The following is a 16,966-nucleotide window of genomic DNA, read 5'->3' on the forward strand; positions in this document are numbered from 1 at the left end:
GTTATGTTATCATATACTAGACTAGCTTACCGCCCGCGGCTTCGCCCGCTTTGACTTAAACCTAATAAATTATATACTAAAACCTTCCTCTTGAATCACTCTATCTATTAAAAAAAACCGCATCAAAATCCGTTGCGTAGTTTGAAAGATTTAAGCTGCATACAAAAGGACATAGGGACAGAGGAAGTGACTTTGTTTTATACTATGTAGTGATAAATGGGCTATCTAACACCGAAATAATTTTCAAATCGGACCAGTACTTGCACGTTCAAACAAACAAACAAATTCTTCAGCTTTATAATATTATAGTTATAGAAATATCTCTTTATATTATAGAAATATCTCTTTACAAACAAAATAACGACCTGTATGAAGATACTATTTATATGTAAATACACAGTAAATATATCAGAAACAAAAGAACTGACCTACCTTTCACATGAAGACGTTCTTTGTTTATCGAAAATGATGACAATATAATATTATGTTACATATTGTGTTCGTCTAATGTACAATGCTTGCTTATTTGCTTATGACGATAAATTCTAGATGTGTCATTGTTATCAGAATCCATCACAGATATCAATATGGTATTTATAGATAGGAATAAAATATTTTAAGTATGAATCCTATATCCTACAAGTCCTACTAATATTAAAAATGCAAAAGTTTGTGAGGATGGTTGTATGTGCATGCATGTATGTTTGTTACTCTTTCACGCAAATACTACTGGACCGATTTCAATGAAATTTAGCACACCTAAAGAAGGTAACTTGGATTAACACATAGGATACGTTTTATCCCGGAAATCACACGGGAACGGGAACTATGCGGGTTTTTCTTTGAATACGCGGGCGAAATCGCCGGTGGAAATTAGTGTCCGACCGAAACTGGTTTCCAGGCCGAAACCGAAACCGAAACCGAATGTTCGGCCGTGGCTTCAGTTTCGGCCGAAACCGAAACCGAAACCGAAACTCACGTGGTCAAGTATGAAATTTCTAAAAATACTGAACTTTGGGGGATTTTACCTATTATTTTGCCTTAATTAGGGCATAAAATGAAGACACAGTATATTAAATTTGTTGTAATCATTTATTTAATATAAGATAAAAAAATAATATTTTTAAAATATTAATAACTAACGGTCCGCCCCGGCTTCGCCCGTGGTACATATTTCGCAATAAAAGGTAGCCTATGTTCTTTCTCAGGGTCTAAAGATTATCTGTGCCAAATTTAATCAAAATCGGTCCAGTAGTTTATGAGCCTATTCATTACAATCAAACAAACAAACAAACAAAGTTTTCCTCTTTATAATATTAGTGTAGATAACAATTTTATAATAATTATAACGCATGTCATTAAAGAAACGAATCTTAAATGGCGGCGCTTATCATTCCCTCTTGCTTACACACGGCCGTACGACATGCAAAAAAAATTGGGAAAAGTAAAATCACTAAAATGTATTTGATTTTCCCTATAATAGTTTTTATCATAAATTAACAATGACTATTATGTATTTGCGATAGTACTTACTACGTGACCAAGCCAACTAGACCCTTTTCAACTGTGACGTCACCCGCCCATGTCTCGGGTACAGATAGCAAAAAAAAAAATATTAATAATATCACTGTTCGCTCTCCGCTATGAATAGTCTTATTTTTCCCCATTTCGAGGGCTGTCTATGAATAACAACACAGTAAAAACTTAAACAAATAACAACGAAAAACTTAACAGTCAACAACAAGCTTTAACGATTAATAATAAAAAGTACAGAAATAACTAGCGATGCGAAACGTACGAATGCGTCGATGCTGCGAACCGTACTAAGGCGAACGCGGTACCTGAGGCGGTAAGCGGGCGGGGAGGCCGCATTCCACCCGAGCGTCTAGTTGGCTTGGTCGAATAATAAATAATGTTTTTTTTGGAATTTGACAAAATATTTTCTTTGGGAAAAGTTGCTCAGTTTTATGGGCTCATTACAAGTATTATGGGGATTTTGTTGCATTCTGTATACGTAAATATGATAATTCATATAAATACACAAATACCATAACAAAAAAGTTTGTCAATAAACAATTTGAAATAATTAATAAAATACCCTACCATATGTCAGTGTCAGCTTTGGCCGCCATTGAAGATTCGTTTCTTTAATGAAACGCGTTATAATTTTTATTATTTTTTCAAATTAAGTTCTCAGTAAAATCAGTCATCTAAATCAAATCAGTAATTGTAACTGTTACTTTAAATACTAAGTATTGGTATTTTGAGATCTTTTTCTTTATTAATAGAGTCTTTAATACTTTGGATTGGTATTTGTACTTAGAAGAATAATCTCTTTTAGGTACCTCTTATATAAAAATAATAATTATTAATTACTATTACACCCAGTTCCAATCTCAACATAGATAATCAAAAATTGTTTCCACCAGCGTGGGTCAACCAACGCTTTGACAGCGTCCGTCAAAGCGTTGCCGAGGAAAACGAAGTTAGGCGAGCGTGAACGTGTGTGAACTACGTTCACTGAACTTGCGAAATAAGTTTCGGTTTCGGCAAAAGTTTCGGCCGATTTTGGCCGAAACCGAAACTGCGGCCGAAACTTGATTTTTGGCCGAAACTCGGCCGAAACCGAAACCGAAACCGAAAGTTCGGTCGGACACTAGTGGAAATCTAGTAAACTTATATTTTTGCAGCTATCTACATTTTTATAACACATCAAACAGTAAATTGTAATTATAGAATTGGTTTACAACTATAGATAAGATTTATTGAATAGTAATAACTTTTACATTTATTGTTCGTGAAATTTCGAATATAACAAAAATATTATCTTATATTTTATATTTCATCAGCTGTTGCTCTATAAATCATGAGAAGTTATTATGTTTGGATGTTTACAACTCAATATCTACTGTAAAAACAACGGACTTGTTTTGGTTGAAATTTAGTTAGTACCTTTGTAGTAATTTATAACCTGGATTTGAAATTCTTTATCACCTTTCAACCCGTACGAAGTTTCTTTTTATTTTCTTATAGCATCATTAATCTATACTAATAATAATATTATAAAGCTGACGAGTTTGTTTGTTTGTATGTTTGTTTGTTTGAACGCGCTAATCTCTGGAACTACTGGTCCGATTTGAAAAATTATTTCGGTGTTAGATAGCCCATTTATCGAGGAAGGTTATAGGCTATATATCATCATCCTAAGACCAACAGGAGCTGAGCAATGTGGGTTAAACCGCGGGGCACAGCTAGTATATTATATGAATCTTCAATAATAATAATTTAATTAAAAAGGTATACTAATTGCATATTACTGTGTATGTATTAATACTATTTTATCCAAATTGATTGTAGGTATTGTAAGTAGGTGGCTCCTTAGTTCTTACTATATTCTCGTTTACAGTTCCTAGAATAAGAAATTAACCCAGTTTAGGACGGGTTTCAATACTATATATATTCTGAGTCTATACTTAGTAACTGAATGCGCCAAATGGCAACATTAGGTGCAGGATGCAGAAATATCTTGTGAACTAACATTTGTTTATGGTCACTGTAGCATAGGTACTAGTTTTTATAACCTTTTAAAGGAGTACTTATAAATAGAATTTATACATTTGAATTAATTCATTTAGAATATAAAAATATATGATAGTAGTTCTAGAATACGTTTTTAAATGTTTTATGTATGAGATGTAGGATAAATCTTATTACCTAGCTGCTCCGCGTTTAGGTTTCACCCCCGTGGCTCCACCCCTGTTGGTCGTAGCGTGATGATATATAGCCTATAACCTTCCTCGATAAATGGGCTATCTAACACCGAAAGAATTTTTCAAATCGGACCAGTAGTTCCCGAGATTAGCGCGTTTAAACCATCAAACAAACTCTTCAGCTTTATAATATTAGTATAGATGTACTATTTTTTTACTAAAAACATGCTTGGAGTTTGGTTACTTTTGACGTATACATTATACAATAAGCGCTAAGCATATTATGAGATTTTTCTCATATTATTATCTAGTGAATTAATGTTACATGTTTTATGTTCTATAAATTGCTGAATTTAAATTATTTTTTAGGTGTTGTTTTCGTTGATACCTACTCGCAATTCTCAGACATAATTTAATTTCCATAAACATATAAATAATCAAACAGCAAACAATGTGTATTTGCTTGCAATTACATGACATATTTACATATTTATAAGACCTGTCATGTATTACATAAATTAAAATGCTACATTCTTAGTTTGTGTATCACGTAGGTCTACCTATTGGTCGTTAGAATATTTAAGTATTATCTATTGAATCTATATCGTCTGTTACTTCCTCGATTATCTAACACTGAAAGAATTTTTCAAATCGGACTAGAGATTAGCGCGTTCAAATATTAAGTATAGATATAGACAATCAATTCTAAAATTAATATTCGCCTTAAACGCAACAAGAATCGTCATATGTTTTTCACAAAGTTAATTTCTAATACTACGCCATAAGAAAACATCATACTGCTTCTGTAAAACGTCATTCCAAAAGCACAACCACTACTTGTGGCACGTGACTTGTTAATTAGATTTAACCAACTCTAACTTCAATTTACTAGTGATTAATTTTGATAATTCTTTGTAAAGGCATGAACACATATGTATGTTTGAACACGTGCTTTCGACGGATTATTTTGTCGTGGTTCGAATAATTATACGGTGTTATTAGTAGAAGTACTAACTCAATTAGGTTATATTTAGATGGAAACCAATAGTTTTGAAGTCTGGTCACGTTTGGTAAAGGTTAGGAACCTGGGGATAATGTAATGAATAGTTGTGTTATGTTTCTATGTGAAAGTTTCAATTTTAAAATGTACTAGCAAACCGGGCGAACTTCGTTTCGCCAACAGAGACACCTTTTCTTTGCTATAAACCTCACGGAGCCCGAGACCTTTCCAACGAATGCATAACCGTGGAAATCGGTTCGTGCGTTCTGGAGTTACAGCGTCAGGAAGGAAAACCCGACTTATTTTTATATAGTCGATTAAGGGCTAGGTTGAAATAGGTATGTATAAATGTATTTGAAATGTACAGGAAAAATGCATTATCATTTTATTGAAAAATAGCATCAACTTTTTTACCTTATCGTCCTACAGATAACATAAAACCTGCAAAGCCAAGTGGATAGCTAGTTGCTTAATTCTGATAATACCGTCATTGATGAGCATTCGCCTCTATAAATAATACTCAGGGAAGTACAATGTACTTATGTGTTAATGTGTGGTATAAAAAGTTTCCTTTTAATTATATTTAATGTTTTATTTATTCTTAAAATAGGAAGATACTTTTATTTAGCAATGCTTACAGTCAAAACTGTGATATTAAAAAAATCCATCATTGCTTAAAAAACATCGCCAACATAGCTTTCTATCTTCAGCTATATTTACACAAGCACAGTTGCATGCAACCTTGACAATGAAACCCTTTTAAATCTAATTAGTTCACCATAAATACATAGCTGCCTCAGTTCATGTAATAGTGTAATCAGTGAACCACCAGGGAACGGGTATAATTTGCGACTAAGTTGATTAACGGTAATATTCAATTATGAATAATTGCGTTATGGAATTGTGAAACTGAAAATCCTATTATACGCCTATTATTATATTGTTTATGTTATTATAAATCTATGGGGATTCAATTCGATACAGATAACGTTTATGTTATACCTGCATTGCGATAGTGAAATACATTTCGTTATTAGTTAGTCAACTTTGCAATGACAATGTATAGTCTTATCATTCGTACTAGCTGAGTTCCGCGGTTCTAGTTGCACTGCTCTGGTCCTATTGGTCGTAGCGTGATGATAATATAGCGTTAATCGATAAATGGGCTATCTAATACTGAAATTATTTTTGTAATCGGACCCGTAGTTCCTTTTTTTACGTGAGGAAATACCTGAAGTTCCTGAGATAACCGCGTTGAACCAACCAATCCAACAAAGTCTTCAGCACGTCTCGATTAAAAATTTGTAAATATAATATCCCCAACATATAAATGATTGAAGAAAAGGTGTTTTAAACAATCTGTTAACGATTGTATGATATGGTATCATAAGTAATTTTTTAATTAAAGAAATTGTATCGTTTACTGCAAAATAAACTGATCTGTAGAATAATCTAGAACAATGTTCCATTATAATTTAAGTTGTGGCCAGATAAAAGCAAAGGAAATAAATGTAAAAGTCAGCAATGGCTCTGTTTATTTTTTCAAGTTGTTATAACGTCGCTCGGTAAAATTAAATTTTGTATTTTTTATTTGTTGTTTTAATATAGGAAATTTCTGTTTGTTATTTTATTGAACAGTCTGCTATTATGTTTACCCAAAAGCATTATTTTAGACAAATCGTCTGTTTAATGTTCTACAACAAACAACGTTTTCTTCATAGCCTTTACAAGCACTATTTTAATATTGGCAATAAAACAATGTCATTAAATATTATACAATGTTCCTTATCCGATATGTAAAGCCATTGATATTGGTATTTGTTATCCGATAAAACTAATATGCGGTGACATTATACAGAACAATTTTAATTCATAATATTATACAAAATACTAGTTTTACTCCAGATTTTGAAGTGAAACTTCTTTAGGCGCGTTGAGAGTAAAATTTCAAGGCCGCTTCATTGGAATAAGGCGACAATTTTTGTACCTTTGAATCTTGCTAAAGAAGTTTCACTTCTGACACGTGAGCTGGCACACACGCTCTTTTTTAAACAAATAACAATAAGATCTTTACGTTCCTAAAACTTTCGGTTTTATAATACAAGTAGGTATTAGGTAATATCTTACTTGTCTTGTTAATTTCTTATCACATACATTATCTGGTAAATCGTGTGTATTTTTACAATTTCCACTGACAAAATCGTGCAACTATGATGTTTACTTTCACTCGTGATTCTTGATCTTCAAGCTATTTGTGGTTTAAGATAATTTGATCCGCAAATTAGATTTCAATAATATTATGATCGTAGTATTGAGATCAAAATAAAAACCTTGTGTGGAAACTTACTTAACGTGTTTTTGATTCTAATGTAGGTATGTAATATAAACTGACAACATTTTAGCACCTTTATGGATATATCTGCGTATATTTTTATAGTATTATTTCCTCAAAAATATGGTTAATTCAATTCAAAGGTAACTTAAAGGTTTTCAAGCTTTTGTGATAAAAAAAAATATTTTGGCCGAATTGATAACCTCCTTTTTTTTGAAGTCGGTTAAAAACAGAGTTTACTTACTCTACTATTTTTCCAAATAAATCTTATATTTTATTCTTAGTGAAAGAGCAATAAACATCTCCATAATAGATGTGTACATATTAGAAGCCTTTTTTATCATAGTAGGTATTTGACCATTTGGTAGTCGAGAAATCCCAACTATCTCAATTCTCAACTAGTTTATTTTTTCTAATAAGATAATTCATATGAAAAATATTCTTTTTCAGGAAACATAAGTGCAGTATTCATATATAAGTGGAAAGGGGAAGAAATCACTAAACTGGTGGACAATGGCACGCGCGTCATGGTAGCGATCATCAAGGGCCGGACCTTTACACATATCAACAATAATATTAATAAGTTAGTCAAATTAATCGAGTATATCAAATATCAAATCATAGAGATGATTGTAGATGCGGAATACTAGTGCTAAGTAATGAAATGTCTGAAATGAAAGGCTATGTCGTATGTCTCTGAGCCTTTTCTTTGCAAAAAAGACATGTCCTATACTTTACTAGCTAAATTACCATTTCGAGTGTAATTATATACATAGGGTCTATTATAGATTTTTAATTGAACAACATTGACCTTGTACCCTAAGGGATTAAAATATATCATCATCATCATCATCAACATCAACTGTTTACTACTTCTTTTCTTATCATATTGTATCTATCATATAATATTAGCTTATCGTAACATCCCTATAGTTTGTTTCCCCTCAGTAAATACAAAACAAAATTATGTAGAAGGTGATGATGATGATGACTTGTACATTCCAGAACATCGGTGCTGTTCGTGTCGATATCGTTCATAGTGCTGATGGTGATATCGCTGGCGTGGCTGGTGTTCTACTACATCCAGCGCTTCCGGTATATACACGCTAAGGACAGGCTCTCTGTGAGTTCATATTACACTAGATTTTCTAAACAAAAACCTTCCTCTTGAACTACACTATTCATAAAAAAAAACTGCACAAAAATCGGTGTTATATAATTTTCGTTTAGTTATTGTTATCCATATTGCTTGTGGTGAATTCGATAATGCATTTATAAATTTAGAGTATGATTAAATTTCTTGAATACAATAAGATATTGAGCTATAATTCACATAAGAACATTTTGCTTTCAATATTACAGAAGCGACTGTGCTGCGCTGCTAAGAAAGCTCTATCGAAAATTCCAGTCAAGAGCTTAAAGACTGATGACAGGGTAAGCATTAAAACTTCTTTACAATTCTTTCGAGATATAATTATTCGATTGATAACATTATCAAACGAATAATTATATATTAGATGTATTGTTATTAAATTATCTATGAACATATTATATTTTATATTTTTTTTTATATTTCAGGAGGTGCAGGGTGATGGCGAATGTTGCGCCATTTGTATCGAGCCCTACAAAGTGTCGGAAACGTTAAGATCTCTTCCTTGTAGGTGAGAGAACGCTTTATTTTTTTGTACTTTTAATATAATTTAATTCATCATTAACTTCGAACTTAAAGAGCTAAAATCAAAGACTATCCTATAACTATATAATGTCTTTTATTGGAAATATATTGTATTCTTATGATATTTGCTATTTTTAGATATTTTTATTTTTAATTTTCTGTCAAAGTGACATTTCACGCATATATCTGACATTTAACCATTTATAAAGGATACAACCATGGATACAACACTTTAGAAAGAATAAACCTTTTATGTCAAACATTCTAACATTAACTCTTTTAACTATTCATAAGGATAATATAATTTTATATTATAAACAAACAAACAGACACGACTTCCACAAGAACTGCATCGATCCGTGGCTGCTGGAGCACCGCACGTGCCCCATGTGCAAAATGGACATACTTAAGTACTACGGCTTTGTGGTGAGTACTATATTTATATGAAAAATAAATAAAATATATAAATAAATTATACTGTGTGTGATTTATAATTGCTTTATAAAACTATTCTAGTTTTAAAAACATAATGAATGTATGAATAGACTATGAGATTGAGAATCATCAAACATTCGATGGAAGAAATTATTGTTGTTTCTATAAAGCTGGTTGTGTACTACGTTTTCACAATTTTTCTTCGTGTAATTGAATGCATCTATGGTCGATAAAATTAATGGCAGTTAACGTGGGCGAAACCGCGGTCAGAAGCTAGTCAATATAAATAAAATAAATAAATAAAATAAATAAATATTACTTTAAAAAGTCTAGTTGTAATGTTCTCTGATATAAACTTACCTACAATAAAGAATACATCTATTATTTTAAATTAAAGTAATGCAGCGCATTTCGGTGACAAAGGTATTAAATCTAAAATTTATTTGCACGCTTCTATATAATCAGGCGGAAAGACACGAAAGGGCGCGACAAATTGTGATTGCTCCAATTCTTCAATATTACGACGAAATATACTTTTATCCTTCTGCACGGAGGTCCTTATACAGTACGTATGAAATACTATTCACTCGCCCTGGGTTTACTCAGGAAAATTTTATAATGATTGTTGTTTCGAAATTGGTTAAGTATTTTGAATGTGTCTATTAAAGACGATTTCACAAGTAGGCTATGGGTTTGTAAAAAGCACACAAAATAGTTATTTGGTTTTAATGTGTTTTCACACGTATAGCTATTTGATACGTACTGTATTACTGAATTGTATTTAAATTTATTGGGTGTGGTCTGTCATGCTTTATAAATTTTTAAATTCATCAACATTTTTAAATTCTAAGGCGATTATCACACTGCCACGCATAACGCACCTACGCGCGTATGTGCGAGCTGTTTTACGCACTCACGCGCGTATTTGACTTTCATAAATACTCATTTTATACAAAGCCGTTTAATACTCTTCTAAAGTTACGCACTCCGCTTTTAGGCGCATAATCATAAGTTAGTAGCAAAGTATTAAGCTATATAAATTAACGTGTGTAGATTGTTTATGCGTGGTGACGTGGGCAACGTTAAAACACGCATTAACGCATACATTGTACGCTGCGTGTTGCGTTATGTATAGTGGTTATTTAATTACTTTTTTATAGCTATAGTTACTGTCAATTTATGTCTATTTTTAACAAGTATTGCGGTATGATTTAATTTGTGTAAACGTGTGTGGTGCAGTTCACGGGCAGCCAGGAGAGCATCCTGCAGCTGGACGTGGAGGAGGCGCGCAGCCGCGCACTGTCGCCCGCGCTGTCGCCCGCGCGCACAAGGCATCCGCTCACTTTGGTGCGTGCTTACTCACTGACATTTTGCTTTTGAAGTGAAACTTCTTGAGAGTAATTTAAATTAAAAATTTCAAGGTCGCGTCATGACAATAGCGTCACGTCATGGAGTAGTGGAGATTTTGGTATATTTGTATCTTGCTAAAGAAGTTTCACTTCTGACATGTGTGCTGGGCATACACGCTTTTTTTTATTTTTTGTTTAATTTTAATAATTTTTATTATAATGTTGTGCAGTTGTCGAGCGACAGCGGGTTCGCTGCGTCGGCGCGCGGCGGCGACAGCGCGCGCAGCAGCCGCGCCGCCTCGCCCGACCAGCTCGTGCGCAGAGACGACTTGCAACACGGGTAACTAGTCACCTATAGTCTTCCTGGATAAATGAGCTATCTAACAGTGAAAGAATTTTTCAAATCGGACCAGTAGTTCCCGAGATAAACACGTTCAAATAAATCAACATACCATAAAATAAAATGTTCAACTGCGGGTAACTAACTAACTAGTGCACTCATGTGTCGGTTACACTTGTCGGCGACAGCGCGTAGCAGAAGCAGATATATCCTATAGTCTTCCTCGAAAAATGGGCTATCCAACAGTGAAAAAATTTTTGAAATAGGCCCATTAGTTTCCGAGATAAACACGTTCAAATAAACTAACAAACAATAAAATAAAATGTTCAACTTTATATACACAGAATATAATAAGAACTGTAACATATCACCTAGTTCATATTTCCAAAGATCATGCAAAATTCTGCATATTAATATTCATTTTTTCTTTTCCAGACCCGATAACGAAGATTCCCCAAGCGAGCAGAACGAGGACTGTTCGCCCGAAGAAAGCTCCGGTGCGGGCCCCAGCGACTGATGCCGCAGCTCCTCCCACTCCGTGCCAAATACCCCCCAGGGATGTCCCCCCTAGGATAATAGCTAGGATATCGTCCCTAGGAAACAATCACGCTAGGATATCCCTCTAGGATGCCTGCCCCTGGGATTACGCTAGGATATCTACCCTTGGACAATCCTCTATAGGATGTTCAGTGTCCACCCTAGAATTCCCGCTAGGATTTCCTGCTCAGGATGCTTGAAACATTGTGGAACCTTCGTTAAGATATCTGGGATACTCGAGGAATAAGATATACGCTGGTTACATATCCTCGGAATAATATGCGCTAGAATATCAAGGATGTGTTCTGACTGCAGAGGACGCGAAATTATCCACCATTATGAACGAGATGAAATAGACATATCTTTTGAAGATAAGAGAAGAGATTGTTTTGAGTTCTTCCATCCTAAGATATGAGGATTTGACTCCTAAACTGGGATTTTTATAGTGGAAAGTTTGAAACCGTGCAATGATAAGTGTCGATAAAGATTTGTAAATATGGACCAATTAGCACATCGCGATTTGATGAGTTTTATAATAATTTACTAACCAAAAGTTTGAAGTGAATTGTGGATTTTTTCGTTCGCCTTAGCTAACGTCAGTGACCAAATATGACCATGTTGTAGGGGTGTTTATCAAAGTATGGAAAAAGGCGAGTTTTATCTAAAAACCTAATTTCTAGGTTGCATCCTTTAGCCTATTTTTCAACTTTGTTAGAACTAAAACTAGAATTATATGTTGCTTTATTGTTGACTCGAAGTATACTATAATAAGGGTAATTCACAGCTTATAGATAATGTAGACGAGGTAAATTGGTGTAACATATAATTCTAGTATTAGACAATTCATTCAGAAGCAGCTCATTGTAAAATAGTTAAAAAATCTGAGTTATCACATGATAATAAATTTCATTACTCTGTGTTTTTTGAGATAGTTTTCATTAATATTTGAAAAAGTGTCAACATTTTTTTGTATTCAATATTTTCACAGGAATATGAACTTTATTGTCATAGATAAATATGTCAGATTTCTTTAAAGTATCGTGTATAAGCTGCAACTGTCGCGCCCCTTACCATTGGTCAGTATTAGCGCTAGTGTTTCCTTGTGTTCATTTATCACTAAGCTAAGGAAAAATACTCAAAAAAAGGCAAAAAAAAAAACAATCTTCCAGTGATAAGAAAGAATGGTGGACAAGTGATATTTTTTTAATGGACTATTTAGCATATAGACTAGTTATATACACCGCGATTCCGCCTAGTCAACAAATTTCATGGTACAATGGATCAAATAATAAATTTCTTTGTTATTATGCTTTTTAATGAACTATTCTGCTAAATATTCGTTGACACGACTTGTTATATCATCTTTTTGAAAATCAATTGAGTTTTTATTATTGCTTTAATAAGAGAAGTGTTGATATTTAGCAGAGTTGTTGATCCATTGTCTTACAATCGAGCCGTCGAAATTGTACTTAATCCCATTTGGTTGATCTCATCATTGTATCCAAACATTTACAATCGAACGAGTGACACGGTTGTGTTGGCCCTTCCCGCTTGTTATATCAATATCGTCATATTATTATAAGATGTCCGTCCATAGTATAATTCTATAACACTATTATTCTAACGTTTGCTTAACATTCTTTCCTTTAACGTTTTCATAGTTCGCTAGTTATTTTAAACTTATTTGTGTTGAACTTTCTAGAAATTCTTTAATAAATACGAATCGGGCCAAGCAACCAGCCGGATCAGTTGGTCTAGGTAACAGCGGTAGACTGCAAAATTCGTGGCTCTAAATAATTTAGTAAATAAATTCTAGTCTGAACTTGGAATTTCATCGCTTTCTAATCGTTTCGTATTATTCTCTTTTGGTACGTGGAATTCAACCAAAGCATCGGTACGAAAGCGATGTCATTCGTGTTATTTTTAAGTAAAAATATATTAAGTTTCGTAAGTGAGCATTTAAGTTATTACTTACTGTACTTCTAAGGTACTTATTATTGAAAATCCATTGGATTTTATATTAACAAGGAGACTGGTATGTACTTTACGGTAACAGCAGTTATGGTGTAAAAGTTATATATATGTATTTACATTCCCCTCATAAATATTCTAATGTACTCTTCGTGTGTACACCAAGTGTTAAAATAAAAACCAATACAGTATTGATATTTGTGTTTCATTTAATACCTTGTCCATACCTAACATGATGAATGATACAAGAGAAAAGCTAACTGCACAAAATTCAATAAAAAAAAAAAGTGTGTGCGTGTAACCTTTACGCGCGATTGAAGTAAAACTTCTTTGGCGTTGACGACATATATCACTGAAATGATTAAATATTAACTTAAATAAATAAATATTATATTATAATTTAATTATATTTATTATTCATGTGCTTTACAAAGATTATTTAAATGTTATATTAATATTTCGAAACAGGTAATTGAATGTCATCATAATTTCTTACGTACGAAATTATAGGTTTGTGGTAACTATAATGTGAAACATAAATTTTACTCTCTAAATTTGCTACTTTTCTTGAAAATACAGCATCTATCGTTGTACCGAAACGCGTTGTTGAATGAAGTCGAGAAGTATTCATAGATAAATCAAATTTTTCTTCTAAAAAATCAATTAACGGCTGAGATTCCTGAGAGCGAAAATTAACATTAAAATCTCCAGTTAGAATCATCGGTAATTCATGATAATTACTATTTAAAAGTCGAGAACCTTCAATTGTGAAGTGAAGTAATTGCTGATGAATAAATTTTATGATATTTGTCAGGCTAGTATTTGTAGAAATATAAATAACAACGATAATCACAGGTTGGTCATTCGTATTAACACATCGAACCAAGGCGATGTCACCAATTTGTGAAACCTCATCGGAAATTTGTGATAATATAGTTGGTGAAATATTTTGAATTGGTGTTACATTGTTCAGTGTATCTGTAGATGAATGATATACAGCTACTCCACCAGCAGTTGAGTTGGGTCGTTTGTATTGGGTAACGCAATAAAAATTTTCAATAAGAATTTGTTCGTCATTTTTCATCCAAGTTTCGGAAAATAACAGCAATGTGGACCTTTTTAATACTTTATCATTCAGATCAGAAACATGAGCACGTAAACTTTGGCAGTTGAAGGAAAATAGTGTAATGTTACTCTCATTTACAAGGTTATATAATATATAATTCTTCCTGTTGTGTTATTAGGCGAGAATTTGAAAGTCTTTCAAATTCACACTGTAAATCAACTATTCCCCCTGGACGCTTTCTTCCATGATAAAATTTGTTGTCATCGGTGTTTGAGACAATGAACAATCCATTTATATCAGTTACTCGTGATAATGCTACATATAACAGCTGCTGACTGTGACTTTTATTGTATTCATAAACGATTTGATCAAAAGTACCACCTTGAGACTAATGTATTGTAAGCGCACAAGCAGATACTAATGGAAAGTGATTTCTCTTTGCAAATATTGTCTTATTTCTATTCATTGGTACAGATGACGATCTTCGTAAAATTGGGACTGCTGTTCTACTAATGTTTAGAGTTTGAATATGATGGGCAGCTTTTTTCCTAATTTTCTCTCCTATCTTACCAGGAAACTCAAGCCTTACTCAAGCCATAAGCGTATGATGTTATCACTGTCATCACGTTCAATATACACTAACTTTCCAACACAACCGTTGGCTAAGCCATCAGATACATCAATATTGGTTGTAATAATGTAAAATTTGTTAAGAACTAATATGATTTCATAAGGCGATCCTCCTGTATCAATAACTGACATTTTATGAAATTGTTGGCGTACATATGCTTCTTGTTCAACTGAATGACAACCTATATACATATCTGTTGCTATGGATACTACTTTGTCTTCAGCAATATTTAAAATAGATTGATTATAATCCGCAACATGTTTATTTTTATTTTTAATTTACTTATTTTAAAAGTAATAAATAAACAAGTATATTTAGAGATTTTCAAAAAATTTTGCAATTTATAATAATGTTTTTAAAACTGTTGAATTTTTCATTCACTTTGCTATTCACAATTGATCCGTTTGAAAATTTGAAAATAAATAATCCTAATTGATTATGATATTTGCCACTAGCTGGCGTATAAGTCAAGAAGCGTGTAGTATATGACATATACTTACAACCAATCAGAATTATTATTTTTAAATGGCGGAAACTACACAGACTATAGTAAGCGTTACTTCCGTCAGAAAAAAAATCTGAGTTACTCCCTAGTCGCGCCTAAAGAAGTTTTACTTCAAAAAGAATAACAGAAATCGTCCGAATGACAGAAATCTTTGTATGTTTAGTTTCACCTTTTTTCCAAAGTCAATCTATGCAATGCAATAAATAATTGTTCTTTCTTTCTTTCAATGTATAACGGAGTATGAACCCTAAGCATACAATTTTTATTTGGATAAATTCAATAGTGACAATGCGGTACCAAAGTATTTACAGAAATAACAACAACTTCACACAACACAATTACCTACTTAGAAATAGCGAATCTTAAAATACTCGTAGACGAAAAATTCAGATCATTTTTAGTGCAGAGTGATGCGCTAGCAGGATTGTCTATAATTTATCTACCTACTTGCTCACTAATTATTCTGTCTGATGCGTAGGATTACACGATCAATTATCAAAATATTATGGTCCGGGAGCCAGCAGCAGATTTTATGACCAAGTTCCTCTCAAGTGGTAATTAGTAAAATGCATCAAAGTATAGTATTATGAAGCCTCGTGAACGTCAGCTGGAGCTCGGTTGGGGGGAAGAGCGGTTGTAGCCTCCCGTATCAGCTGACGGTTTTTCCACCAAGATACAGCCAGCTGACATATTATATATTTATCCACAGTTACATATAAGCTATCATCAGGTAAATTTTTGTTTGAGAGGAAATAACGGAAAATAAATTTTTCTTTAAATTTAACTTTCATGTTCGAGACACCAGCTGACGTATAATACACCATGTTGTAACCAGCTGACTATTTTTTTTCGTTGAGATATTGGGTTAGCTACAATTTGACAAATTTTTAGCTGAGAGGAAATGAATGAATAAATGTATTTTTTTTCCTATGTGCGTGGGAGGCTACAACCGCTCACCCCCCCAACCGAGCGCCAGCTGACGTTCACGAGGCTTTATAATACTATACTCTCATGCGTCTGACGAATTATCTCTTGAGAGGAAATAGTTAACCAAATTTGCACCTGGCTCCCTAACCATTAGGGGTGGCAAATTTCTTTAGCGTTGACGCAGTAGTTAAAAACAAGGAAACGAGTAATAATTGTATGAAAGGCGCGACAGTAGCCATGCGCAATAACTCCTCCACATTTCACTTAGCGCTACAGTTACGTGCCGCGTAATATTTTGGCCTGCACATCTTAAATGTACAGAATGAGTGCTGTTATATTTTCCCCACTATATTGGCATAATAATATACTTTAATAATACGCTCTAAGAATACGCTCTATAAGCTTTTATTTATATTTATTGTTGAGATAAAATGACAGGTTTTTACTGTAGGTACTGATATAATTACTTCATTTATCATGAAGTGAGG

At 33.1% G+C, this 16,966-nt stretch overlaps 1 protein-coding gene across 2 annotated transcripts in view; it reads left to right on the top strand.

The window, feature by feature from the left end:
* The window catches only part of LOC149476950 (E3 ubiquitin-protein ligase goliath-like), a 50,143-nt gene extending 36,599 nt beyond the window's left edge, over positions 1-13,544 (top strand). For both annotated transcript variants that reach the window (XM_089711512.1, XM_089711513.1), the window contains exons 4-11: positions 7,493-7,625; positions 8,048-8,165; positions 8,405-8,476; positions 8,621-8,703; positions 9,047-9,143; positions 10,392-10,499; positions 10,732-10,841; positions 11,277-13,544. In XM_089711512.1, the coding sequence (XP_089567638.1) occupies positions 7,493-7,625; positions 8,048-8,165; positions 8,405-8,476; positions 8,621-8,703; positions 9,047-9,143; positions 10,392-10,499; positions 10,732-10,841; positions 11,277-11,358 (803 nt within the window). In that variant the 3' untranslated portion in view covers positions 11,359-13,544. The remainder of the gene's footprint in view (positions 1-7,492; positions 7,626-8,047; positions 8,166-8,404; positions 8,477-8,620; positions 8,704-9,046; positions 9,144-10,391; positions 10,500-10,731; positions 10,842-11,276) is intronic.
* The last annotated feature ends 3,422 nt before the right edge of the window (positions 13,545-16,966 follow it).

The sequence above is a fragment of the Colias philodice genome, chromosome 26 (genome assembly GCF_061535455.1).
Source record: "Colias philodice isolate Cphi_HAF_F1 chromosome 26, ilColPhil1 Martin Lab GWU primary, whole genome shotgun sequence".
In the NCBI taxonomy this organism is placed as follows: Eukaryota; Metazoa; Arthropoda; class Insecta; order Lepidoptera; family Pieridae; genus Colias; species Colias philodice.